Raw genomic sequence first — 25,000 nt, 5'->3', positions numbered from 1 at the left:
CTAAAAGGAATGTATAAACCAATGCTTCCATAAATTCGATCGTGGTTTACAATTATAGCTTTCCTACTTGTTCGTTTTTTTTTTCATTTTCTTTTTGGGAATCATCTTGAAAGAGCAAAAATAAAAAAGCGATGATTCAACTTAACTCCGGTACTCTATGTAAAATCCCCCCAAAAAGAAAATAGCAAAAATAGAAGGGGAAAATGCCAAAGTGGTCTTGTATCAGACTGCCTGTCTTCTTGTAGTTGGATCCCCAAGTTTTTGGAATGCGCCAAATTCTACTTGAGCATCCAAATCGGGGTCAATGCCGGCAAAAACATCTCTGAACAAGGTTCTAGCACCATGCCAAATGTGTCCGAAGAAGAAGAGCAAAGCAAACGAAGCATGCCCAAAAGTAAACCAACCCCTTGGACTGCTACGAAAAACACCATCGGATTTCAAAGTCGCACGATCTAATTCAAAAATTTCACCCAATTGAGCACGTCTAGCATATTTTTTCACAGTAGCAGGATCACTATAACTGACTCCATTAAGTTCGCCACCATAAAACTCAACGGTTACACCTACTTGTTCAACACTATACTTAGATTCTGCCCTTCTAAAAGGCACATCCGCTCTAACAATCCCGTCGCCGTCTACCAAAACGACTGGAAATGTTTCAAAAAAGGTGGGCATACGACGTACAAAAAGCTCACGCCCTTCTTTATCTCTAAAGATAGGATGTCCTAACCATCCTACCGCTATTCCATCTCCGTTATCCATTGAGCCTGCCCTGAATAATCCTCCTTTTGCCGGATTATTGCCGATATAATCATAAAAAGCTAATTTTTCAGGAATTTTAGACCAGGCTTCTGATAAACTTTGATTTTCGGCTAGCCCGGCGCTAACTCTTCGATATATCTCTTGCTGGAAATAACCCTGATCCCATTGATAACGAGTGGGACCAAACAATTCGATGGGAGTAGTTGCTGAACCATACCACATAGTTCCAGCAACAACAAAAGCTGCAAAAAAGACAGCTGCGATACTACTGGAGAGTACAGTTTCAATATTTCCCATACGTAATCCTTTGTATAGACGTTGTGGCGGTCGAACGCTAAGATGGAATAGACCCGCTAATATGCCCAGTGTACCTGCTGCAATATGATGAGAAGCTATTCCTCCCGGAACAAAAGGATCAAAACCTTCCACGCCCCACGACGGATTTACAGGCTGTACTCTTCCCGTTAGTCCATAAGGATCGGACACCCATATTCCAGGGCCGTACAGACCTGTTACATGAAATGCACCAAAACCAAAGCAAGCCAACCCGGAGAGAAATAAATGAATTCCAAAGATCTTGGGCAAATCCAAAGAGGGTTTTCCTGTACGTTCATCAGAAAAGATTTCTAGATCCCAATAGACCCAATGCCAGATAGCTGCCAAAAAGCATAAGCCAGAAAACACAATATGTGCCCCAGCTACACCTTCGTAACTCCAAATCCCCGGATTCGTTACAGTTCCTCCTGTGATACTCCAACCGCCCCATGAATTGGTTATTCCTAAACGAGTCATGAAGGGTATAACGAACATACCCTGTCTCCACATTGGATCAAGAATAGGGTCAGAAGGATCAAAAACTGCTAATTCATACAAAGCCATCGAGCCCGCCCAACCAGCAACCAGAGCTGTATGCATTATATGAACGGAAAGCAACCGGCCGGGATCATTCAATACAACGGTATGAACACGATACCAAGGCAAACCCATGGAAAATACCCCTTTATCGAAGAAAAATAGACACTACGTAACTTTATTGCATTGGAAAGGTTATACTATGACTATCCTATAGACTTCCCCTGTTAAGTAGATTACTTCCTAACAAGGGTTAGGATTCTATATTCTATTCGTAATAATGGAAGAATTCTGTTCGTAAGAACAAAGAGAAGCAGATTTATTCTATACTCGATAAGTACCAATATGCAATGGTGGATTGATACCATTTTCTATGAGTAAATGTGTCCATCCTTCATTTATCATTAGAAGGATCTATTCGTAAAAATTTTCCTTTATTTATTTTGTATTTCTTTCTAAATTTTTCTAATCTATGGAAAAAATAAATATGATAAAGTCAATATTATAAAGACAATAAAACCATATTGTTACGTTTCCACATCAAAGTGAAATATAGTATTTCATTTTTTCTTTCAATCCATGCCTATTGGTGTTCCAAAAGTTCCTTTCCGAAGTCCTGGAGAGGAAGATTCATCTTGGGTTGACGTATAGTGCGACTTGTCAGATATATTGGGTCATATGGGATTTCCCCGTTCTCTCCCCCGACCGAGATATCCTCTGTTTCGCCCAAGAAAGAGAAATTGAATCATCGAAAAATTGGAGCGTGAACTGCAATTAAATGCATTCTTTGGGGGAATTCATAGAATTATATCAATTAGAATAATTTATGGTTGGCTTTGGCTGTGGACGAAAAAAATGAGGTATCCAGACTCCGTTTAGAAAAACCCAATTGGTAATATATTTATGATTACTACGTGTCTCATAAATGATTATTTGTAAAGTCATAACAACAAGAAATGGTGATGGGAGGGTTTGTCCTATATGTGCAAATCAAAATCGGGCGTATCTTTACCCGGAGTAGAGCATAAACCTAAAAAGATGAAAGAAGCCCATTCAGGAACAAGAAAATATCATCGCGATTTGGATTGAATTTCGATGAAAGAATACATCAATGAGAAGTAAATTCGATAAGTTTATTTACCCCCTTTTTATATTATCAAAGAAGAAATCAAAATTCATTTTTTTTTTTGAAAAATCTAAGAAAAAGCCCTTTCATTAAAAAGGTAGAAAAGCTCGAAAAATAAAAGAAAGAAGGCTGGAATCTATACATTGATTCTTTTCTTCGCTATTTTTTTTGAACCGTATGCATCAAAAGGTGCATGTACGGTTCCTAAGGGATAAATTTTACCCTACTCAACCGACTTTATCGAGAAAGATTACTTTTTTTAGGCCAAGAGGTTGATAGCGAGATCTCGAATCAACTTATTGGTCTTATGGTATATCTCAGTATCGAGGATGAGACCAAAGATCTTTATTTGTTTATAAACTCTCCTGGCGGATGGGTAATTCCCGGAGTAGCCATTTATGATACTATGCAATTTGTACGACCAGAAGTCCATACAATATGCATGGGATTGGCCGCGTCAATGGGATCTTTTATTCTGGTTGGAGGAGAAATTACCAAACGTCTAGCATTCCCTCACGCTTGGCGCCAATGAAGTTTTTTTATTTGAGAGAAAAAAGAAAACTATGCCTTCGCCAGACGAATATTAAGTAATAATAGCATGGCACTTCGAATTCGATATGAATTTTTTTTTCAAAAGATTTGATTATGTATCGAGAGAGTAGTATGAGATAAAAGATATTTCCGACTTTCTCTTATCTATCGGAAGTCCAATTCAGCGTCACAAACTTGTTTGTTTTCACACCAATGGGCTCTTAACAATATTTAAGTTATAAATAAAAAAAGAGTGCGAAAAAAACCAAATTTCCTTTTTTGGTTAGCTCAAAACGAAACTTTGGGATTGCTGAATCAAAGACAAAAAAAAGAATCCATTTTAAAATAGAAAGCAGCGGAGCCATCATAGTATTTTTGAACTTCTCCGAAAAAAAAGAAGGGCGGCATTTTGATCATTTACCCGTCTGGGGTTGATAGATTTTATTTTTATCTTTCTTGGACGGGAAGTAGGGGTTAATTTCATTATAGAGCCGTATGCAATGCATAAAAGATAATGCCCGTACGGTTGTTCAATTTTATCCTTTTTCCTATTTTTCTTTATCTTTCTTTTCTGTTTCTTTCATCACACCAGATAGAACTATTAGCAGGGTAATGATCCATCAACCTGCTAGTTCTTTTTATGAAGCACAAACAGGAGAATTTATCCTGGAAGCGGAAGAACTACTGAAACTACGCGAAACCCTCACAAAGGTTTATGTACAAAGGACGGGCAAACCTTTATGGGTTGTATCTGAAGACATGGAAAGAGATGTTTTTATGTCAGCAACAGAAGCCCGAGCTTATGGAATTGTTGATCTTGTAGCAGTTGAATGAAAAAAATGGATTTTGTGCAAATCAGTGATTTGAAATTTTATCTATAAGTTGACTATATAAATATTAAATAAAAAAATAAATATTAAATAAAAAAATCCGGTTAGGATCAATCTAAACCAGCCCATTATGTATATGATTCAACATGCCAACTATTAAACAACTTATTAGAAATACAAGACAGCCCATTCGAAATGTCACGAAATCCCCCGCTCTTCGGGGGTGTCCTCAGCGTCGAGGAACATGTACTAGGGTGTATGTGCGACTCGTTTAGATCATGAGCTGACACATAAAAGCCAAGAAAACCGCTTCCAGTATGAATGATCAGTACCAGTGAATAGGATAGAATGGAAGAAGGTACTCCATTCACTATCTAAAAATAAGCAAATCTATCCTTCTATTCTGTAGAAAGTTTATGGTTTCTATTGGTGCAAATCCAATCACCTTAATTTAAGATGAGAAACAATTCTCCATTGGTAGCAAATGGTTATCCATTAAGCGGAAAAATCTTATTGAAATTAAAAAGAAAAAAAAAACATAAAAATGAAGTTCTCGCTCGTTCAAGAACGGACTACGAGGGTCAGCTACCCAGCAAACTTTCATAATTAAATACCGTTACTGTATAGGTGGGTCTCCTTGTGAAAGACCTATTACTGGATAATTCATGGGTAGAGCCAAAGAGTGTGGTGTGAACTATACAAGTTACCAATAACATTGATGAAATATTAAATGAAGCCAAAGGCTCCGGTGTATAGAGAAGACCTCGCCGTTTAAGAAGTAACCATAGAAACGAGGAAACCCACTTTTTCTTTATTCATTTAATTTCTATTTCTTTTTTTTTTTTTTTACTAAATTTTTGACACCTAGCAAAATAAATTTTATTATTTCTTTGCTATTTCGCAGTAAAATACCAAAAAATCGTGGTCGGGAAGGTTATAGTAGCCAAAGCCATTGGAATTTTTATTTTATACATTGGAAAAATCCGTTTGGTTATTAATAGGCCAGGACGGTAAAAATAATAACTGAAAGAAAAAATCAATTAGTTATTTGTCAAAATTTTATTTATTCAATGACTAGAGTTAAACGCGGATATATAGCCCGAAAACGTAGAACAAAAATTCGTTTATTTGCATCAAGTTTTCGAGGGTCTCATTCAAGACTTACTCGAACTATTACTCAACAGAAAATAAGAGCTTTGGTTTCAGCTCATCGGGATAGGGATAAGCAAAAGAGAAATTTTCGCCGTTTGTGGATCACTCGGATAAACGCAGTAATTCGAGAAAAGGGAGTATCCTATAGTTATAGTAAATTAATACATGATTTATATAAGAGGCAGTTGCTTCTTAATCGTAAAATACTGGCCCAAATAGCTATATCAAATAGGAATTGTCTTTATATGATTTCCAACGAAATTAGAGAAAAAGTGGATTGGAAAGAATACACCGAAATAATTTAAATGAGGTTCCCCGGAGAATGCACTCCGGGAGGGTGGAGTTGGAGTCAAAATGACTCTGAGAATGCGCTTAAAGTAGTCAAAATGAATGAACACGTTCAATAAAAAAATATTTTTTTCCGATTCGTTTTTTTTTTACGACACAAAAATCTGGATTCTAAGATTTGTCAAAAAAAAAAAAAACGAATCCATGCTTGAGTTCGGATTGGAATTCTGATTGAAGTGAACAAAAAACAAGCCTATTTATTTCTGGTTCTAAGACCGGTAGTTCTAGTAGTCGACTCAATTCTTTCAAATTGTTTCTCATTATTAAGAAAGGGTAACAAAGATAAAATACGAGCTTGTTTTATAGCAATAGTAATTAATCGTTGTTGTTTCAAGGTCAATCTATTCACTCGTCTAGATAAGATTTTTCCCTGTTCACTAATAAATCGACTAATTAAACTCATGTTTCTATAATCAATTCGATCCCCCAATTGAATCGGGGGCAAACGCCTACGAAAAGATCGCTTGGATTTAAGAAAGGGTCGCTTGGATTTATCCATGGTTTGTTTGTTTAGTTTATTTCTTATCCCGAAAATCCTATTCCTTAATTGTCATTTGAACTACAAATAGGATTCTTTTTATTTAAATGCAATATCTTCTATTTCAATTTCAATGTGTTCTATATAATGTCATTTTTCTCCCCTTTCAAGGATAAGACATCCTTGGTTCAATCTATTTCTTTATTTCCCCATGAATCGTATGTTTGTAACAATAGGGACAGAATTTTCTCAATTCTAATCGATTGGGCGTATTGTGCCGATTCTTTTGAGTAATATATCTGGAAATACCCGTTGATACCTTCTTAACGCCGTTTTGTATACAACTGGTACATTCCAAAATGACCGTTACCCGCGCACCTTTCTTCTTGGCCATGAACCTCCTTTGGATTTTTGATTTACTCAACTCTTCTATTTTAATTCGAAATGAAGAAAAAGAAAGGAAGGAAAAAATAGAAGTTATTAACTTGAAATCCACCTTTAAAAGATAAAAATAAATGAAATCAAAGCCCAAAGTCATACATAATAAATAATAAGTAAGACAATGAGTTCAAAAATCTATTTAAATCCGAAGGGCAGTTAAAGATCTTGTATTCTTACCCTAGACCGCGACTTTCCTACTCTACCCCCACCTTTCGTTTTTTTAATTCGAGTTTGAGACTGAGTCTCGCAGAGGTTGAATCCACTTTTATTCTTTCTCTTTCATCCCTTATTCTAAATTAGAAAAAAAGGGAAAAAAGAGAAAATAAGGGGGGATTAGTCAAAGGTATTTGATTGTATTTCTAATCTTCTTCATTCCTTCCGGTGTCAATAGCTATAATGAAAAAAAGGGGAATGTCAACGCATCGGGGAAAAAACGATTAATCTCTATCAATAGACCTGCTAAAGCCCCGAACCATAGCGTACTTAGTACTGGGGCCACGGAGAGATATGTTTTTAGATCTCGCATTGAAAAACCTCCTTTTTTTTATTTTAATACATAAAGCATATATAATCAGATGTATATGTAGTTAAGGGTTACTTAGAGTTGTACACGGAATCCCTAATTCCAATTGAAATGTACAACGATCCATAAGATTTCCCTTTCTTATTATTATATGTTAAAAAATGTTAAATGAGGCCAAAAAAAGACGAAATGGTCAGAAAACTTTGTTTCTCAATGCAGTAAATAGGGATGTGGAAAACAAGACAGGAATTCTCTACAATTATACTGTAGAACAATTGAAGGGATGTGGCGCAGCTTGGTAGCGCGTTTGTTTTGGGTACAAAATGTCACAGGTTCAAATCCTGTCATCCCTACCTATTACTGACCCTTTGAGCAGTAACGAGGAATCAACCAAGATCGGTTCAAATTGCGTTGCGCGGAATCGTTCATTTTTATGAAACTATAGCATATATGCATATAAAATAAAAATGGATTCTTTAAAAAAAAAGAATCTTTTCTTTACATTCTTTTCTATTCTGATAAGAAAGCGCTCTTAGTTCAGTTCGGTAGAACGTGGGTCTCCAAAACCCGATGTCGTGGGTTCAAATCCTACAGAGCGTGATTTTTTCTTCATGGATCCAATTAAAATGAAATGAATTCAGTCGCTTGCACAACAATTCAAATTGGACCTCCTGTGGATTAAAGAAAGGAGGAGGCCAATCAAATTTGAATTAATCAAAGGTCCAACTGATCGCCACGCCTGTATTGTAAATATGCAGTTACGAATAATCCAGCCAAAGTAATAGGAATTAGACCTAAGACGATTCCAAATAGAAAAACTTCAATCATTTCAATTTTGTTTTTGAAAAGGAGAAAAAAGCGGTAATATCTATACCTAAATATTAATCCGAATTGATGTGAATCTCAATGACCAAGAATTGATAATTGACATGGTAAGTAACTCTAGAATACACAGAATCTCACAGAAGGATTTCCTTTCTAAATAGTTTCTTTTAAATAGAAAGTTTAAATAAGTCGTATCTTGCTCAAACCAATAAATAGAGCTGAAGTTATAGTTAAAGCCACTAGTAGAAAACCAAAATAACTGGTTAGAGTAAGCATAAAGGGGCTAAATGAAATCTGGTATTTTTATACATATGTTTCTAAAGCATTTACCTAAGTTTCCATTTTCCTAAAATAAGAAGATATAAAAAAATACCAATTGAAAGAATAAGTTCAATTGAAAATTTTTGATTCATCTATCATTACAGACAGCAGGAACAAAGAGAAAGTGACAGGCATATAAAATGAAACCGCTTCCTCATTTCTAAGATCTAGCCATCTCGCGATTCCTATCAACCAAGCAACCAAGCCTTCGAGAATAAACGAACTGGATCGTGTAACTTCATTCAAAAACGAAACTCTTTTTGAATTATTATTTTGAATTCCATTTTTATGGAATACTATGTTTTCCATTTTTTCGTTCGATATTTTAAAATAAAGCCTCTTCCTTGTAGCTAGATCCAAATTTGGATTGAGATCCAATCCAAGAATTCATTACAACTATTGATTCCATTTATTTTATTTTTTCTTCACTTTCTTTCATCGAATCATATTTGTTACCGGACAATTAAAAAATTCATTAAAATAAAAGGAGGGATTCGAACAAAAACTGCCTCTACAACCATGAAAAATAAATTGCTAGATCTCGCATCCACTTAAAATAGAATTGTGGAAATATGAGAATCTCTTTCATTGTAAGAATTTTATATTAAATACAGCATCATTTTACATCAACAGGTAAAGGAAAAGAAAAAATAAATCTTTTAGCATTTCCTTTCGATACTGATTAAAATTGCATTGCTGTGTCAGAAGAAGCATAGCTATACTGATTCGGTATACTCTAAAGATGCCCTTGGTACAATATTGACGATCCTACAAAGATCCCATTTCAGTGATTGCCTTTTACTGATCTCATCTTTTACGGAATCGATCCCCTTTGACTGTACAAGAATATGTGGAGCTGAGCATGTCTGGAAGCACAGGAGAACGTTCTTTTGCGGATATTATTACCAGTATTCGATATTGGGTCATTCATAGCATTACTATACCTTCCCTATTCATTGCGGGTTGGTTATTTGTCAGTACCGGTTTAGCTTACGATGTATTTGGAAGCCCTCGGCCAAACGAGTATTTCACAGAGAGCCGACAAGGAATTCCATTAATAACTGGCCGTTTTGATTCTTTGGAACAACTCGATGAATTTAGTAGATCGTTTTAGGAGGCCCTAATCAAATGACTATAGACCGAACCTATCCTATTTTTACAGTGCGATGGTTGGCTGTTCATGGCCTGGCTGTACCTACCGTCTTTTTTTTGGGGTCAATATCAGCAATGCAGTTCATCCAACGATAAACCTAATCCCGAATTATAGAGCTATGACACAATCAAACCCGAATGAACAAAGTGTTGAATTGAATCGTACCAGTCTCTACTGGGGGTTATTACTCATTTTTGTACTTGCTGTTTTATTTTCCAATTATTTTTTCAATTAGGCAAATGAAAGAAAAAAACTAATAATTCTAGGCATTCTTTTAGCCCGTTCGGAAGGATCTCATAATTATCCCTGACTGTTTATGTCTCTAGCACGACCACTTTATGAAATTTGGAGGGAAGTGGAGTAAATGGCCGATACTACTGGAAGGATTCCTCTTTGGATAATAGGTACTGTAACTGGTATTCTTGTGATCGGTTTAGTAGGCATTTTCTTTTATGGTTCATATTCCGGATTAGGTTCATCCCTGTAGTAATCGGATGAATGGAGTTGTGACATGAAAGCGTAGGAACTCAACGGGATTCCTTTGTCTGATTCGAGGGGAAAGGGCCCGTTGGGTTCTTAAGAATCAGAGTCTTTTTTTGTCTAAATGACAAAGTGGATTTCTTTTTCTGCTGGTTCAAAAAACTCCATTCTATTTTTTCTGATGATGCTTTTGAAAAATGAACTTCATTGGTTGATTCAGAACACCTCTTCCTTGATCTTGATAGTATCTATGGGTACTTTCCAAGTTAGAACAAAGGGGGAATCACTCAATTTCCTGGATTCTAATTCTATTTTATATATAGAATTATTCTATATTTTTTATTTCTGTAGATTAGATCTCGCACAAATACTTTCGATACTCTTTCTTACCCTACTTATCCCTATATTTTTTAGATTTGAGTATCTCAATGGTTTGTCCACTACTTTATATATTTTATTATACGTAATAAATCGAAAAAAAAAAGTAAAGTTACGATACATCTGGAAAAACGAAAACAAGACTAGGAGTTTTTGACAAACAGATTACTCTTTCGACACAAGAAGGGGGGTTTGGAAAATTCCTTTTCTTGTGTCGAAGACTAGGAAGACAAAACAAATAATGCCTCCTAGAATTTTTTGTTCCCCACGCTTCTGGTTCATCCGATTCCCCGCTTATTTATGCTAATCTCTATCCCAATTTTATGGCATTGAAATATGGCAATAGTAACACAGCCCTGTCAATTCAATTTGAACAAAGATAAAGGGTGGTAAAACCATAAAGTCAAATAAAATAGTCTTCTTCAAACAAAAATCTACCTATTATGACTAAGCGTGCGTTATGACTAAGATTGCGCTACAAGGGAGTCCCCGAAGTTGGTAGAAAAAGAGCAAATAAATAAAAGGTTTTTCAGAATTTATTTTTTTTGATCATATAAAATTGACAACAAAAATTTTGTTCTTTTTACGAACCTGGTGTCAATAAATCCGCGAGTCTAGAAATTCATTTCGGCCAATTGAACCTTCTCGAACTGTTTCTTTTTAAGAACTAAAAATATTTGTGCCAAAATAACAGATGCCAAGAAGACCAAAAGGCCTTGGACACGTAATGGATCTTGAAGTACTATTTCGGCATCCCCCTGACCAAATCCACCCACATTAGGATTACTCGTTAATGGTTGATCCAATTTGATGGATTCACCCTCTGAAACAAGAACTTCTGGTCCTGGAGGGATAATATCAACCACTTGACGTCCATCCGATGGATCTGTTATGATTATTTCATATCCCCCTTTTTCTTTTCGTATGATTTTGCTTACTATACCCGCCCCTGTAGCATTATAAACTGTATTGTTACTCTTGCTTCCGTCGGGATAAATCTGACCCCTTCCCCTATTTCCTCCTACATATATAGGATATTTTAAGAAGTGAACATCTTTCTTAGTAGCGGGGTCGGGGGAAAGAATAGGAAAGGTGATTTCACTATATTTCTGGCCGGGGACAGGCCCTATTACAAGAATATTTTTTTTATTAGGGCGGTAGCTCTGAAAAGACAAATTTCCTACCTTTTCTTTCATTTCGGGAGAAATACGATCGGAAGGAGCTAATTCAAACCCCTCCGGTAAAATAAGAACAGCCCCCACATTCAAACCCCCTTTCTTACCATTAGCAAGGACTTGTTTCACTTGCTTATCATAAGGAATTCGAACAACTGCTTCAAATACAGTATCAGGAAGTACTGTTTGTGGAACCTCAATATCCACGGGTTTATTAGCTAAATGACAATTGGCACATACAATACGCCCAGTCGCTTCTCGTGGATTTTCATAACCCTGCTGTGCAAAAATCGGATATGCACTTGAAACGGGTGCCCGAGCTATGATATATATCATGAGCGGTACGGAAATAAATTGAGTAATATGTTCCTTTATCCAAGAAAAAGTATTTCTAGTTTGCATGGTCTAATCATTGGTCTGAAAATTTCTACAATAAGTTGGGTAGGTCGCTAGTATAGTTTCCTATCCACGATTCTGCTATTTATTGGAATCATTTTACTGGAATACTATAGTATAACGTATAAAAATAGTCTGAAAACCACCCGGATAGAATGTTTTTAATACTTATGTAGAACTACAAAGTAGGAAACGTTCTAATTGGATTAATATTGGTTGGTGATTTATCAATCATTCATTGAATGGTAAATAACTACAAGTGATGGAGATACACGATTTAAATAACGAAAAATCCAATATTTAAAAAGAGTATCGAGAATAACCGGAAAAGTGGAAACAAGACCAGATATAATTTGATCATTATGACCAAATCCAAAATCTTTGTACACAGAACCAATCATTAGTTCCCAGCCGTGGGGTGAATGAAATCCGATACATAAATCGGTTAATAACAGAATTGAAAAGGCTTTTACTGTATCACTTAAGTTATATAGGAATTCCTGAGCCCAAGAGTTAAGAATAATAAGTTCTTCATTACCTAAAATCGAATAACAACTTAGAATAACAAAACAGATTATATTTGTCGAGAAGTGTAAAATTGTATGGATACGATCCTCGTTGTGTATCTTGATTAATTGGATCGTTTCTTTGTGGATTCCTATAAGAAACTTTTGTAGATATGTCTCCGAGTATTCCTTGATCATTTCTTCCAAGAAGACGATTTCGTCTAATTCTATGAACTTTTCTAGAATACTTTTTTCTTGAATATCAGTCAAAAAAATTTCGGATTGGCCGATATTCGCCCAATTAATAACCCAAGATTCCATACTTTTAGTAAATGAGAGAGAAATCCACCAGGGCAGAAATACTATAGATGCAAGATACAAAAGAGGAGTGAAAGCTTTCTTTTTTGCCATTTTTCGCCTGTTAATTTTTAATTAACCCACTCCATCTGTCGACTTTATATAATCGAATCTTTCTTTCAAACATGAGTTGTAGACAAGGCATCAAACCTATGAATCTATTTGATTTGTGATTTTATTTTGAATCTAGAAAGAATACAGAAATAGACTAAGACTCCACTTGGAATTTGACTAAAGAAATAATACAAGTGTTTCCAGATATCTCAATTCATCAAATTCCAAACAAATGTCTCCTTTCGATAAATGGCCGAAAGAAGTACTTTAAGTAATGAATATTCTTGATATTTTGAGACGAAAGAACCCCTTATTCTATCAAAATATCCAATATTTCCAAAAAAAAATTCCAATGATTCCCCATAGTCAAGAATAGACTAATTGGGAGAAAGATATTGGGATGGTCAAAAAAATGAGCGGCAAAACAAGAGAGAACCGGGCCAGTTATCATTAAAACCAATTATTGGGTAGTAAAGAACCCAAATGAAAGGATAAAAAGATCGATTGAAAAAAAAATTTACAAGATATGGTTTATCTGTATCTGTTTATCCTAAAGTATCACTTAGTTATAGAAAAAACAGGATTCTTGCGTTTTTTCCCTCCTGCTGAGAAAGCATTCGTTCTTCAGCCCAGTTCCTTTTCTCAAAATACTTCAATCGGTACGCGCAAGAAATAGGCCAATTCCGCGGCTTTTTGTTCAATTTCTCGTGGAGTCAAATTCTCATCAGTACGAGTCAACGGAACAGCCCCCCGGCCTCTGATATCCATATAAAGGACAGGACGAGCAAAAATACCCTCTTTAACTTCTATTCGAACGGATTGAATATCTTTTATAAGGAATCGGAGGAATATGCGACGATTTTTTCCAGGAAATCCCCAACGAAAAATACACACTATTCCTTCCTTTCTATCGAATCGATCATAACCACTACCTACATTCCAGGAGATTGTGCACCACAAATAGGAACTAATAAAGAGACCCGCAATCCCGTAGAAAGACATCACGATCCCCTGTGGAAAAAAAAGGATTTGCTGAGACGGAACAAAAGATATCAAATTTCTACCAAAAAAACTGGAAGTTCCAACCAATAAGAATCCTAATGAACCTAAAAAAACGATAAGGGCCCAGCAAAAATTACTTAGTTTTCGAGACCCCGTTATAAGTTCTATCCATATATGTTCTGATCGCCAACTCATACTTCATCCGATTGCATTTTATTGAAATTGAGAGAATACCCCAAATGATTTTGACTTTACTTTTTTTGTTTCCGAATGAACTTTCATTAACTAGCACTAGTTTGGTGTGAACTAGCACTAGTTTAATGGGAACTTTTAGGGGTAATTCATCAAATTTGTTTAGATCTAAAATAATAACATACCCTTCATATGATCCCAATATACATATTGATATACATATAAATCGACCAACTTTACATTTTAGGCATCCAGCGATCCTGATCTATTTGAAACTGGCTAGAATTCAGTTAGCTATAGATCATTTTCTGCAGGCATAACAGCTTTTTCCTTTATGTTTGGCAGAAATCACATGTTCTATTATATTTTCTTTTCTGAAATAAATATCTATGTTATGCTACAAGTATAAGTTTCAAAAAAAACGAATGAGATTGGGTCCCCTCAGATCTAAACAATCTTGTTTTTTTGAACATGAAGAAATAAAGAAGCCATTGCAATTGCCGGAAATACTAGGCCTACTAAAGGCACAAAAATAGAGGGAAAGTGGAAAGTTGTCATAAAATGGGGTACCTCGGTTTATTATTTGTACCTGTTCTTATTTTTTTTAATATCATATTTTATATTTATACTAATTATAATTAATAATTGTAATTAGTATGAATTCGTAGTTATTATTAATTAATTCAATTTGCAAATTTTGCATTAGAGATATTAAGCATCTAAGTGAGTATATAGAATAAGTCCAAGGAATGGAATATATAACTAAATAAACGGACTTATTCATCTATCTACATGAAAGATCCATATGATAATTCATTTTTGTCTTCGTTTCTTTGTGTTTTGTTCTTGTCTTCGAATTTAATAAAGAAAGAGTTATCCGCAACTTTTGATTTTGATTCTTTCTACAATTAGATCTTAGGTCGCCAAAGAAAACTCCCCTTTTAGTTACTTTGATTCCGATAAGATTCGGATAAGCTAACTACTTGTTTGCTACAAATAAAATATAAAAATGGAACTTGGTGCACTCTACAAATTCAAAGGAAAGAAGGCGTGGAGCTTAAATAACTCACTCAGAACACTTTTCAAAAGATTACGCGGTACGATTAGGTCAAATAAGCCCTTCTGGAATAAATATTCAGCCGCTTGTGAACCTTCGGGTACTGTTTTATTCAATGTTTGTTCAATTACTCTTTTACCCGCAAATGCAATGTAGGAATTTGGTTCGGCAATAATAATATCTCCCAACATACCAAAACTGGCTGTTACCCCACCAGTAGTAGGAGATGTAAGGATTGATACATACAATAACTTTTTATTTGATTGATAATCATATAAAGCAGACGATATTTTAGCCATTTGCATCAGGCTCAAACTCCCTTCTTGCATGCGCGCTCCCCCCGAAGCGCACACTATAATAAGAGGTCGAAATTGATTGGTAGCGTACTCAATCAAACGGGTTATTTTCTCCCCGACTACGCATCCCATACTACCCCCCATAAACTGAAAATCCATAACCCCAATTGCTACGGGAATACCATTTAGTTGACCTATGCCTGTTTGAATAGCCTCAGTTAATCCTGTCTTTCTTTGATAAGAATCAATCCGATCTTTATAACGCGCCTCCTCCGAATGAAATCCAATGGGATCCACGGAGATCATGTCTTCATCCATAGGTTCCCAAGTCCCGGGATCAATCGAAACTTCGATTCTTTCTGAACTACTAATTTTCAAATGGTATCCACACTGTTCACAAACATTCATTTGTGATTTCAAAAGTTTCTTATAATTTAATGCATAACAATTTTCGCATTGAAGCCACAAATGCCTGTATTTTTGAGTTGCAGCGAGATCACTAGACCTTTCTCTTAGAGTTAAATCACTACTCTTAGCACGGGTTAGTATACTGGACCCCCGGCCTTGACTAGAAGTTTTACGTTTATTAAAAACGCACCTAGAAATGTAACCGTCACTACTATCACTTAGAATGGGCGTATCAATACAGATTCGAGACTGAAGATCACTTAGAATGGGCGTATCAATACAGATTCGAGACTGAAGATAAGCGTCAATGCAACCAGTAATGTGATTATTCCAACTAGATTGAGTATCATACATGTTGCGATAACTAGAAAAATAACTTTGTAGTTCATTCAGAAAAGAATGATTGCTGTCAATCTCAAAAATCTGATTTTCTATATCAAAATAGATAGAATAACTATCTCCATTACTATCCCTAACTAAAAAAGTCTCATCAGAGATGAAATTCCGAATGTCTTTGATGCCAAATAAACGACCAACATCACTGTAACTAGAATTTCCACGACCCCTCCAACTATGAATGTTTTTAGCCCTACCTTTTGGATTCAGATCTTCACTTTCACTGGTATTTTCAAAAGGACTAAGATTGTCCATTAATTTCTTTATCCCATACCCACGTTGTAACTCCTTCTTAAACACCGTCGAATTAAACCAACACCTTTCCATAGAGTTTTCTTGCCCCCTATTTGTACTATATTATATAAAAATACAATAGATGAATAGTCATTCGATCCACAATTCTTTATTTTGATTTGAATATCTTATTTATTATCAAACTAAACATAGAAATTCAATCACTACTAACAGGAAGTGTGAATAGGGATTCTCTTTTGTGGAAATCCGGGGATAAGACTTCACTATAAATATGATATATGAATATGATGGAATCCCTTTTTATTCTTCTGTCTCTTTGCATCGAACAAAAAAAGAAATGTTTGTTCTCTCCTAGAAAGAATTTTTTCGTAAAATCTCGTCTAATAACAAGTAATAAATTAAGACTCTATTCGAACACGGAACGAAAAAGACAATATACAGGATGGGTCGAAAGATTTATGATACTTCGCTTGATTCAGAGAAACTACAGGATATATTAAAGAATATACCAATCCCAAGGATCCATAGGTTTAATTGTGGATCCAAGACAACACTAGAAAAATTCGAGTCTTATATTTCTATTTCAAATCTTCTATATCTAGAGATATGTGTATTTATCAAAAATACGTGCAATGCGCTAGAATCTTTGTATTCGGCTCAATCCTTTTAGTAAAAGATTGGGCCGAGTTTAATTGCAATTCAATTAAGAGAACCGAGAGTAATTACTTTTCATTTTCCTTATTTTTATTTATCCAAAGTATCCACTGCTTTAAACTCAAATTTGATTTCTTTCCATACCTCACAAGCGGCAGCTAGTTCAGGACTCCATTTGCAAGCTTCACGGATAATTGCATTACCCTCAGCAGCAAGATCACGTCCTTCATTACGAGCTAGTACACACGCTTCTACAGCTACTCGGTTAGCTACAGCACCTGGCGCATTACCCCAAGGGTGTCCTAAAGTTCCTCCACCGAACTGTAGTACAGAATCGTCTCCAAAGATCTCGGTCAGAGCAGGCATATGCCAAACGTGAATACCCCCTGAAGCCACGGGAATAACACCTGGCAGGGAGACCCAATCTTGAGTGAAATAAATACCGCGGCTTCTATCTTTTTCAACAAAATCATCACGTAGTAAATCAACAAAGCCTAAAGTAATGTCTCTCTCTCCTTCAAGTTTACCTACTACGGTACCAGAGTGAACATGATCTCCACCGGACAGACGTAACGCTTTAGCTAGTACACGGAAGTGCATACCGTGATTCTTCTGTCTATCAATAACTGCATGCATTGCACGGTGAATGTGAAGAAGTAAGCCATTATCTCGGCAATAATGAGCCAAACTGGTATTTGCAGTGAATCCTCCTGTTAAGTAGTCGTGCATTACGATAGGAACTCCCAATTCTCTAGCAAATATAGCTCTTTTCATCATCTCTTCGCATGTACCCGCAGTAGCATTCAAGTAATGCCCTTTGATTTCACCTGTTTCAGCCTGTGATTTATAAATTGCTTCGGCACAAAATAAGAAGCGGTCTCTCCAACGCATAAATGGCTGGGAGTTCACGTTCTCATCATCTTTGGTAAAATCAAGTCCACCGCGAAGACATTCATAAACCGCTCTACCATAGTTTTTAGCAGATAACCCCAATTTAGGTTTAATAGTACATCCCAGCAGAGGACGACCGTACTTGTTCAATTTATCTCTCTCAGCTTGGATCCCATGAGGCGGGCCTTGGAAAGTTTTAACATAAGCAACAGGAATTCGCAGATCTTCCAGACGTAGAGCACGTAGAGCTTTGAATCCAAATACATTTCCTACAATGGAAGTAAACATGTTAGTAACAGACCCTTCTTCAAAAAGGTCTAAAGGGTAAGCTACATAACAGATATATTGATCTTTTTCTCCAGGAACGGGCTCAATGTGGTAGCATCGCCCTTTGTAACGATCAAGACTGGTAAGTCCATCGGTCCACACAGTTGTCCATGTACCAGTAGAAGATTCGGCAGCTACCGCGGCCCCTGCTTCTTCAGGCGGAACTCCAGGTTGAGGAGTTACTCGGAATGCTGCCAAGATATCAGTATCTTTGGTTTCGTATTCAGGAGTATAATAAGTCAATTTGTACTCTTTAACACCCGCTTTGAATCCAACACCTGCTTTAGTCTCTGTTTGTGGTGACATAAATCCCTCCCTACAACTCATGAATTAAGAATTCTTACAACAACAAGGTCTACTCGACACGAATGAATTGGGCGTTAATGAAACTTTTCCCAGGAATCTTTCACAAACTTCCCAACTAATACTAATATTATCAACTAATCAGAATGTTTGATTATTAGACCATGGTATTTGATTTACCAAACACATCATTATTGTATACTCTTTCATATATATAGCGCAACCCCATTTTTCCTTTTGATCTTTTTTGGAATCGAAATACCTAACCTAACTAATAAGAAATTTCCTCTTGACAGTGGTATATGTTATATATGTAAATCCTAGATGTGAAAGTAGGGCTAATTCATCTATGAAATGATGATGAAAGGGTATAAAAAAACGAAAAGAATAGGCTATAGACCTAAATCGATATGCTGAAATAAAAAAAAAGAAAAGCCAATAAGATATAAATAATGCATCGTAATGTAAATAGAGTTCGGGTTCGAATTCCATAGAATATTTTATATAATATAGATGGGATTGTCTATAATAATAGACAAATGAAAAACGTTCTCAAGATCTTTATTCATCCACTTGAAATTTTTAAAATAGCTTGCTTGAGTTTGAAAATTAACTCATTGAATCATTGAAGAGTAAACGATTGAATTGGATTCGATTGGAGGGCACCACCAAAATTGAGTGCTAACTCCCATTTGTTATTGAATTAACCGATCGACATACTATCGGACATTTATTTTGAATTCGATAATTTTCACAAAAAAATTTCGACATATTTTTTTATTTATTATATTATGAGAATGAATCCTACTACTTCTGGTTCTGGGGTTTCCACGCTTGAAAAAAAAAACCTGGGGCGTATTATCCAAATCATTGGTCCGGTACTAGATGCGGCCTTTCCGCCAGGCCAGATGCCTAATATTTATAACGCTCTGGTAGTTAAAGGCCGAGATACTGTTGGTCAACCAATTAATGTGACTTGTGAGGTACAGCAATTATTAGGAAATAATCGAGTTAGAGCTGTAGCTATGAGTGCTACAGATGGTCTGATGAGAGGAATGGAAGTGATTGATACGGGAGCTCCTCTAAGTGTTCCAGTCGGTGGAGCGACTCTAGGACGCATTTTTAATGTGCTTGGAGAGCCTGTTGATAATTTAGGTCCTGTAGATACTCGTACAACATTTCCTATTCATCGATCTGCGCCTGCCTTTATACAGTTAGATACAAAATTATCTATTTTTGAAACAGGAATTAAAGTAGTAGATCTTTTAGCACCTTATCGCCGCGGGGGAAAAATCGGACTATTTGGTGGAGCTGGGGTTGGTAAAACGGTACTCATTATGGAATTGATTAACAATATTGCCAAAGCCCATGGGGGGGTATCCGTATTTGGCGGAGTGGGTGAACGTACTCGTGAAGGAAATGATCTTTACATGGAAATGAAAGAATCTGGAGTAATTAATGAAGAAAATATTGCAGAATCAAAAGTGGCTTTAGTTTATGGCCAGATGAATGAACCGCCGGGAGCTCGTATGAGAGTTGGTTTGACTGCTCTAACGATGGCGGAATATTTCCGAGATGTTAATGAACAAGACGTACTTCTATTTATCGACAATATCTTCCGTTTCGTTCAAGCCGGATCCGAAGTATCGGCCTTATTGGGTAGAATGCCTTCCGCTGTCGGTTATCAACCCACCCTGAGTACTGAAATGGGCTCTTTACAAGAAAGAATTACTTCTACCAAAGAAGGATCCATAACTTCTATTCAAGCGGTTTATGTACCTGCAGACGATTTGACCGATCCTGCCCCTGCTACCACATTTGCACATTTAGATGCTACTACCGTACTATCAAGAGGATTAGCTGCCAAAGGGATCTATCCGGCAGTAGATCCTTTAGATTCAACCTCAACCATGCTTCAACCTCGGATCGTTGGTGAGGAACATTATGAAACTGCGCAAAGAGTTAAGCAAACTTTACAACGTTATAAAGAGCTTCAGGACATTATAGCTATCCTTGGGTTGGACGAATTATCCGAAGAGGATCGTTTAACCGTAGCAAGAGCGCGAAAAATTGAGCGTTTCTTATCACAACCCTTTTTTGTAGCCGAAGTATTTACCGGTTCTCCGGGGAAATATGTTGGTCTAGCAGAAACCATTAAAGGGTTTCAATTGATCCTTTCCGGAGAATTAGATGGTCTTCCTGAACAGGCCTTTTATTTAGTAGGGAATATCGATGAAGCTACCGCGAAGGCTATCAACTTAGAAATGGAGAGCAATTTGAAGAAATGACTTTAAATCTTTGTGTACTGACCCCTAATCGAATTGTTTGGGATTCAGAAGTGAAAGAAATCATTTTATCTACAAATAGTGGTCAAATTGGCGTATTACCAAATCATGCTCCTATTGCTACAGCTGTAGATATAGGGATTTTGAGAATACGCCTTAAGGACCAATGGTTAACGATGGCTCTGATGGGCGGTTTTGCTAGAATAGGCAATAATGAGATCACTGTTTTAGTAAATGATGCGGAAAAGGGTAGTGATATTGATCCACAAGAAGCTCAGGAAACTCTTAAAATAGCAGAAGCTAGTTTGAGAAAAGCTGAAGGAAAGAGACAAATAATTGAGGCAAATCTAGCTCTCCGACGAGCTAGGACAAGAGTCGAGGCTGTCAGTGCAATTTCATAACTAGTTGGTGCGTTCAAATAATCAAAAGAGTTTCTAAACCCTCTTTTGATTGCATTCACTCGACAGAATCCAATTTTGATACAACGCAATTCAAAAATGAAATAAATAAAACTATAAAATCTATAAAAAGAGAAAAGGGTGGGGCAAAAAACTTATTAGATACCATCGACTCCGGTATCTAATAAGTTCTACCTACTATTGGATTTGAACCAATGACTCCCGCCGTATGAAAGCAATACTCTAACCACTGAGTTAAGTAGGTCATTTATCATCCTCAAAAGAACCAAATGGAACCCATCCCGTCGATGGATTATAAATATCATATTCTTTATAAGCAATAATAATCGAACCAATACCACTCAAAAATTTAGGATGTTGAATCATAGAATATTCATCTTGACAACAAATTATATACATGATAAAATATGCATCACAAGCACTAAGGGCTATAGCTCAGTTGGTAGAGCACCTCGTTTACACGCGCGCCAATGTTTTTTCAGGGGAATCCACCATCCAACCCCAAAAATGGATCTTATTTCGAAATCGACGTCTTACTCTATAATAACTTTAAGAGAACAATAGCCTGACGAGAGGTTCGGTCCTATTTGAGTGCCCTTTTAGGTATCAAACAGACCCCATCTTGAGATATTGATAAGGTGAATACCCGTATATTCAATGCCAGGCATAATGAGTATAAGGCCCTCAAAAAATCTCTTTTCGTCCTATGAACTTGAAGGTGTATGAAGTTTCATATTGGATTTTTTAAGCCGAACGATAGAGACTTCATTTAACTTCAAATTCGAGGCCAAAGGCAGACCTACGTCAAAATAACTTCACCTTTGAAACACTTTGGTAGTGCTCCTGAATTAGAATCCAAAATAATGAATCAGAGCACATGGAGCCATCTCCTTATTTTTTCTGTCAAGAAAAAAATATGGCGGATTGACTGATATTTCTATCAGTTAATGAAAGAGCCCAATGCAAAAAAAATGCATGTTGGGTCTTTGAAACAGTTCATATCATTTTGATAATAATAAGTTTGGTCTGTTTTACCGAGAAGGTCTACGGTTCGAGTCCGTATAGCCCTAGAGCCCTATAAAAAAAAATGAATAAAATTCATATTTTCATTTTAAATAAAAAATTGTATAATTTTGATTTCTTCATTCTTGTTTGTTGCTTGTAACTGACCGGTTGGTTCATCGAAACCAAAGCCGACAATCAAGGGGTTAAGCCAGTGATACTCCTTTCCTTTGGTATACCTTACCAATACCCGGCGAAGCAGACCAAAACAAAAAAGGGGGGTGGTCTTCTTTTTCTGTATTCAATCAAGAGAAAACCCCACCCAGATCTAATAAACGGAATATACCAACACTAAGATTAAGATATTTGAAATCCTGAGATGGAAATACCTACCCATTCTCGTACATTTGAATACTTGTTCTATTCTAAATTACTAAGAAAAAAACCCCGACTCTATTCCTAAAAAATGCAAAAATTAAAATACCGAACTCACCTTTTGATAAAGAAAATTAAAATAATCAAAAGAATAAGAAATTCGAAACTCTTAAACACAAAATAATAATTCTATTTGCTTTCTTTAGGAAGAATCTTGGGCGAAAACAAGAAAATTTGTCTAAGTGTAACATCTAGAGTTATACTAACTAAAGCAATTAACTAAAATTGAACTAAAAAAATGAAGTAGACTGGAAATAGGATCCCCATCAAGTCAGTCGATAAATCTTGAAATGAGATATGCCCTACAATAATCAAAGGAAACTAGACACTTTCGTCAAAATGAATTCTTGTTTTGACTAACCAGTTATCGATGACTTTACAACTTCAATTCGACTCAACCAATCCGGTATATTTTCCACGTTCATAGGAGTGCGTCTATGTTTTTGCTTTACGAATATGATATTTTTTGGGCATTTCTAATAATATCAAGTCTTATTCCTATTTTAGCATTTTTTATTTCTGGGATTTTAGCCCCGATTAGGAAAGCGCCGGAGAAACTTTCTAGTTATGAATCGGGTATAGAACCAATGGGCAACGCTTGGTTACAATTTAGAATCCGTTATTATATGTTTGCTCTAGTTTTTGTTGTTTTTGATGTTGAAACGGTTTTTCTTTATCCATGGGCAATGAGTTTCGATGTATTGGGCGTATCTGTATTTATAGAAGCTTTAATTTTCGTGCTTATCTTAATTGTTGGTTTAGTTTATGCATGGCGAAAGGGGGCATTGGAATGGTCTTAGCTCCTGACTATTCAGACAATAAAAAGAAAAGGGAAAAAAGATTGAAAAGTTATGAATTCCATTGAGTTTCCTTTACTTAATCGAACAGCCGAAATTTCAGTTATTTCAACTACATTAAATGATCTTTCAAATTGGTCAAGACTCTCCAGTTTATGGCCGCTTCTCTATGGTACCAGTTGTTGTTTTATTGAATTTGCTTCACTAATAGGATCACGGTTTGACTTTGATCGTTATGGACTAGTACCAAGATCGAGTCCCAGACAAGCGGATCTAATTTTAACAGCTGGAACAGTAACAATGAAAATGGCCCCCTCCTTGGTGAGATTATACGAGCAAATGCCCGAACCGAAATATGTTATTGCTATGGGAGCCTGTACAATTACAGGGGGGATGTTCAGTACCGATTCTTATAGTACTGTTCGGGGAGTCGATAAACTAATTCCCGTGGATGTCTACTTGCCGGGTTGTCCCCCTAAACCGGAAGCAGTTATAGATGCTATAACAAAACTTCGTAAGAAAATATCTCGAGAAATCTATGAAAATAGAATTGGGTCTCAACAAGAAAATCGGTGTTTTACGACCAATCACAAATTTCATGTTGGACGCAGTATTCATACTGGAAATTATGATCAAAAATTCCTCTATCAACCGGCACCTACTTCAGAAATCCCTACTGAAAACTTTTTCAAATATAAAAGTTCAGTATCTTCTCACGAATTTGTGAATTAGGCAGGACTCCTTTTTGTACAGAATAACAAGCAGCGGGTCAATTTTCATCAATTTGATCGAGAATGTGAACTATTCTAACTAAAAATATAAAAATGTGGGAGATAAAAAAGATGCAGGGTCGTTTATCTGCTTGGCTAGTCAAGCACGGGATAATTCATAGATCTTTGGGCTTTGATTATCAAGGAATAGAGACTTTACAAATAAAGCCCGAGGATTGGAATTCTATTGCCGTCATTTTATACGTATATGGTTACAATTATCTACGCTCCCAATGTGCCTATGATGTAGCACCTGGTGGACTGTTAGCTAGTGTGTATCATCTTACCAGAATAGAGTATGGTGTGGATCAACCAGAAGAGGTATGCATAAAAGTATTTGCCTCGAGGAGGAATCCTAGAATTCCGTCCGTTTTCTGGGTTTGGAAAAGCGTGGATTTTCAAGAACGAGAATCCTATGATATGTTGGGAATCTCTTATGATAATCATCCGCGCTTGAAACGTATTTTAATGCCTGAAAGTTGGATAGGATGGCCCTTGCGTAAGGATTATATTTCCCCCAATTTTTATGAAATACAAGATGCTCATTGAATGATAAGAAAGCCACTTCCACTTATAAAATTTCAGAGATTCAAGGATTCGACTTTCCGTTCTAGATTAACTAACTAGAATAATTGAGGTCTCTTTTGTATTAGCTTAGGGAATTGTGAATAGGCCAGCAAAAAAAGTAGAATTAGGAATTCGTTGGGATTCTTAGATTTATTTGGATTTCGTATGAGCCGAATTAAGAAATTGAATAGGAACGAAAATACCAAGAAATGGAAGGGTATCAAATTCAATTTATTTGTATTGTAAATGAAAGAAA

General features: G+C 36.1%; 25 protein-coding genes and 4 non-coding genes across 30 annotated transcripts in view. All coding sequences in view use genetic code 11, as the record gives it.

Annotated features, from left to right (window-relative positions):
• The window catches only part of psbT (photosystem II protein T), a 102-nt gene extending 71 nt beyond the window's left edge, over positions 1 to 31 (bottom strand). Inside the window, exon 1 of the mRNA in view lies at positions 1 to 31. This exon is cut by the window's left edge and continues 71 nt beyond it. Coding sequence (YP_009750495.1) covers positions 1 to 31 — 31 coding nt within the window.
• A 191-nt stretch (positions 32 to 222) lies between these two features.
• On the bottom strand, positions 223 to 1,749 carry psbB (photosystem II CP47 chlorophyll apoprotein). Its single transcript has one exon. The coding sequence runs from the start codon at positions 1,747 to 1,749 to the stop codon at positions 223 to 225; it is 1,527 nt and encodes a 508-aa protein (YP_009750494.1).
• A 444-nt stretch (positions 1,750 to 2,193) lies between these two features.
• Positions 2,194 to 4,105, top strand: clpP (clp protease proteolytic subunit). Its single transcript has 3 exons — positions 2,194 to 2,264; positions 2,969 to 3,260; positions 3,878 to 4,105. The coding sequence occupies exons 1-3, from the start codon at positions 2,194 to 2,196 to the stop codon at positions 4,103 to 4,105; spliced, it is 591 nt and encodes a 196-aa protein (YP_009750493.1).
• Positions 4,106 to 4,247: 142 nt separating this feature from the next.
• Positions 4,248 to 4,361, top strand: rps12 (ribosomal protein S12; one part of a trans-spliced gene, as the record gives it; the record has 2 gene entries for this part). Coding sequences YP_009750492.1 and YP_009750447.1 both cover positions 4,248 to 4,361 — 114 coding nt within the window.
• An 810-nt stretch (positions 4,362 to 5,171) lies between these two features.
• rpl20 (ribosomal protein L20) lies at positions 5,172 to 5,558 on the top strand. Its single transcript has one exon. The coding sequence runs from the start codon at positions 5,172 to 5,174 to the stop codon at positions 5,556 to 5,558; it is 387 nt and encodes a 128-aa protein (YP_009750491.1).
• A 236-nt stretch (positions 5,559 to 5,794) lies between these two features.
• rps18 (ribosomal protein S18) lies at positions 5,795 to 6,100 on the bottom strand. Its single transcript has one exon. It carries the CDS (start codon positions 6,098 to 6,100, stop codon positions 5,795 to 5,797), a length of 306 nt encoding a protein of 101 aa, YP_009750490.1.
• Positions 6,101 to 6,272: 172 nt separating this feature from the next.
• rpl33 (ribosomal protein L33) lies at positions 6,273 to 6,473 on the bottom strand. Its single transcript has one exon. The coding sequence runs from the start codon at positions 6,471 to 6,473 to the stop codon at positions 6,273 to 6,275; it is 201 nt and encodes a 66-aa protein (YP_009750489.1).
• A 438-nt stretch (positions 6,474 to 6,911) lies between these two features.
• Positions 6,912 to 7,046, bottom strand: psaJ (photosystem I subunit IX). The gene has a single exon. It carries the CDS (start codon positions 7,044 to 7,046, stop codon positions 6,912 to 6,914), a length of 135 nt encoding a protein of 44 aa, YP_009750488.1.
• Positions 7,047 to 7,322: 276 nt separating this feature from the next.
• Positions 7,323 to 7,396, top strand: trnP-UGG. The gene has a single exon. It is a non-coding gene; the product is annotated as a tRNA-Pro (tRNA).
• Positions 7,397 to 7,569: 173 nt separating this feature from the next.
• Positions 7,570 to 7,643, top strand: trnW-CCA. The gene has a single exon. It is a non-coding gene; the product is annotated as a tRNA-Trp (tRNA).
• A 114-nt stretch (positions 7,644 to 7,757) lies between these two features.
• petG (cytochrome b6/f complex subunit V) lies at positions 7,758 to 7,871 on the bottom strand. The gene has a single exon. The coding sequence runs from the start codon at positions 7,869 to 7,871 to the stop codon at positions 7,758 to 7,760; it is 114 nt and encodes a 37-aa protein (YP_009750487.1).
• A 177-nt stretch (positions 7,872 to 8,048) lies between these two features.
• petL (cytochrome b6/f complex subunit VI) lies at positions 8,049 to 8,144 on the bottom strand. Its single transcript has one exon. The coding sequence runs from the start codon at positions 8,142 to 8,144 to the stop codon at positions 8,049 to 8,051; it is 96 nt and encodes a 31-aa protein (YP_009750486.1).
• Positions 8,145 to 9,051: 907 nt separating this feature from the next.
• Positions 9,052 to 9,303, top strand: psbE (photosystem II cytochrome b559 alpha subunit). Its single transcript has one exon. It carries the CDS (start codon positions 9,052 to 9,054, stop codon positions 9,301 to 9,303), a length of 252 nt encoding a protein of 83 aa, YP_009750485.1.
• A 14-nt stretch (positions 9,304 to 9,317) lies between these two features.
• psbF (photosystem II cytochrome b559 beta subunit) lies at positions 9,318 to 9,437 on the top strand. The gene has a single exon. The coding sequence runs from the start codon at positions 9,318 to 9,320 to the stop codon at positions 9,435 to 9,437; it is 120 nt and encodes a 39-aa protein (YP_009750484.1).
• Positions 9,356 to 9,577, top strand: psbL (photosystem II protein L). The gene has a single exon. The coding sequence runs from the start codon at positions 9,356 to 9,358 to the stop codon at positions 9,575 to 9,577; it is 222 nt and encodes a 73-aa protein (YP_009750483.1).
• Positions 9,578 to 9,706: 129 nt separating this feature from the next.
• On the top strand, positions 9,707 to 9,829 carry psbJ (photosystem II protein J). Its single transcript has one exon. It carries the CDS (start codon positions 9,707 to 9,709, stop codon positions 9,827 to 9,829), a length of 123 nt encoding a protein of 40 aa, YP_009750482.1.
• Positions 9,830 to 10,814: 985 nt separating this feature from the next.
• Positions 10,815 to 11,777, bottom strand: petA (cytochrome f). Its single transcript has one exon. It carries the CDS (start codon positions 11,775 to 11,777, stop codon positions 10,815 to 10,817), a length of 963 nt encoding a protein of 320 aa, YP_009750481.1.
• A 221-nt stretch (positions 11,778 to 11,998) lies between these two features.
• cemA (envelope membrane protein) lies at positions 11,999 to 12,688 on the bottom strand. The gene has a single exon. The coding sequence runs from the start codon at positions 12,686 to 12,688 to the stop codon at positions 11,999 to 12,001; it is 690 nt and encodes a 229-aa protein (YP_009750480.1).
• Positions 12,689 to 13,330: 642 nt separating this feature from the next.
• Positions 13,331 to 13,885, bottom strand: ycf4 (photosystem I assembly protein Ycf4). Its single transcript has one exon. The coding sequence runs from the start codon at positions 13,883 to 13,885 to the stop codon at positions 13,331 to 13,333; it is 555 nt and encodes a 184-aa protein (YP_009750479.1).
• A 444-nt stretch (positions 13,886 to 14,329) lies between these two features.
• On the bottom strand, positions 14,330 to 14,440 carry psaI (photosystem I subunit VIII). Its single transcript has one exon. The coding sequence runs from the start codon at positions 14,438 to 14,440 to the stop codon at positions 14,330 to 14,332; it is 111 nt and encodes a 36-aa protein (YP_009750478.1).
• A 468-nt stretch (positions 14,441 to 14,908) lies between these two features.
• Positions 14,909 to 16,366, bottom strand: accD (acetyl-CoA carboxylase carboxyltransferase beta subunit). The gene has a single exon. The coding sequence runs from the start codon at positions 16,364 to 16,366 to the stop codon at positions 14,909 to 14,911; it is 1,458 nt and encodes a 485-aa protein (YP_009750477.1).
• Positions 16,367 to 17,038: 672 nt separating this feature from the next.
• On the bottom strand, positions 17,039 to 18,493 carry rbcL (ribulose-1,5-bisphosphate carboxylase/oxygenase large subunit). Its single transcript has one exon. It carries the CDS (start codon positions 18,491 to 18,493, stop codon positions 17,039 to 17,041), a length of 1,455 nt encoding a protein of 484 aa, YP_009750476.1.
• Positions 18,494 to 19,260: 767 nt separating this feature from the next.
• atpB (ATP synthase CF1 beta subunit) lies at positions 19,261 to 20,757 on the top strand. The gene has a single exon. The coding sequence runs from the start codon at positions 19,261 to 19,263 to the stop codon at positions 20,755 to 20,757; it is 1,497 nt and encodes a 498-aa protein (YP_009750475.1).
• Positions 20,754 to 21,155, top strand: atpE (ATP synthase CF1 epsilon subunit). Its single transcript has one exon. It carries the CDS (start codon positions 20,754 to 20,756, stop codon positions 21,153 to 21,155), a length of 402 nt encoding a protein of 133 aa, YP_009750474.1.
• A 189-nt stretch (positions 21,156 to 21,344) lies between these two features.
• On the bottom strand, positions 21,345 to 21,417 carry trnM-CAU. Its single transcript has one exon. It is a non-coding gene; the product is annotated as a tRNA-Met (tRNA).
• A 180-nt stretch (positions 21,418 to 21,597) lies between these two features.
• On the top strand, positions 21,598 to 22,243 carry trnV-UAC. The gene is made up of 2 exons: positions 21,598 to 21,635; positions 22,209 to 22,243. It is a non-coding gene; the product is annotated as a tRNA-Val (tRNA).
• An 804-nt stretch (positions 22,244 to 23,047) lies between these two features.
• On the top strand, positions 23,048 to 23,410 carry ndhC (NADH-plastoquinone oxidoreductase subunit 3). Its single transcript has one exon. The coding sequence runs from the start codon at positions 23,048 to 23,050 to the stop codon at positions 23,408 to 23,410; it is 363 nt and encodes a 120-aa protein (YP_009750473.1).
• A 51-nt stretch (positions 23,411 to 23,461) lies between these two features.
• Positions 23,462 to 24,139, top strand: ndhK (NADH-plastoquinone oxidoreductase subunit K). The gene has a single exon. The coding sequence runs from the start codon at positions 23,462 to 23,464 to the stop codon at positions 24,137 to 24,139; it is 678 nt and encodes a 225-aa protein (YP_009750472.1).
• A 110-nt stretch (positions 24,140 to 24,249) lies between these two features.
• On the top strand, positions 24,250 to 24,726 carry ndhJ (NADH-plastoquinone oxidoreductase subunit J). The gene has a single exon. The coding sequence runs from the start codon at positions 24,250 to 24,252 to the stop codon at positions 24,724 to 24,726; it is 477 nt and encodes a 158-aa protein (YP_009750471.1).
• Positions 24,727 to 25,000: the final 274 nt, after the last annotated feature.

This window comes from Salvia hispanica, chloroplast, assembly GCF_023119035.1.
Source record: "Salvia hispanica chloroplast, complete genome".
Lineage (NCBI taxonomy): Eukaryota > Viridiplantae > Streptophyta > Magnoliopsida > Lamiales > Lamiaceae > Salvia > Salvia hispanica.
The sequence above is the reverse complement of the archived record's forward strand: the minus strand, read 5'-3'. Positions and strand labels throughout refer to the sequence as shown.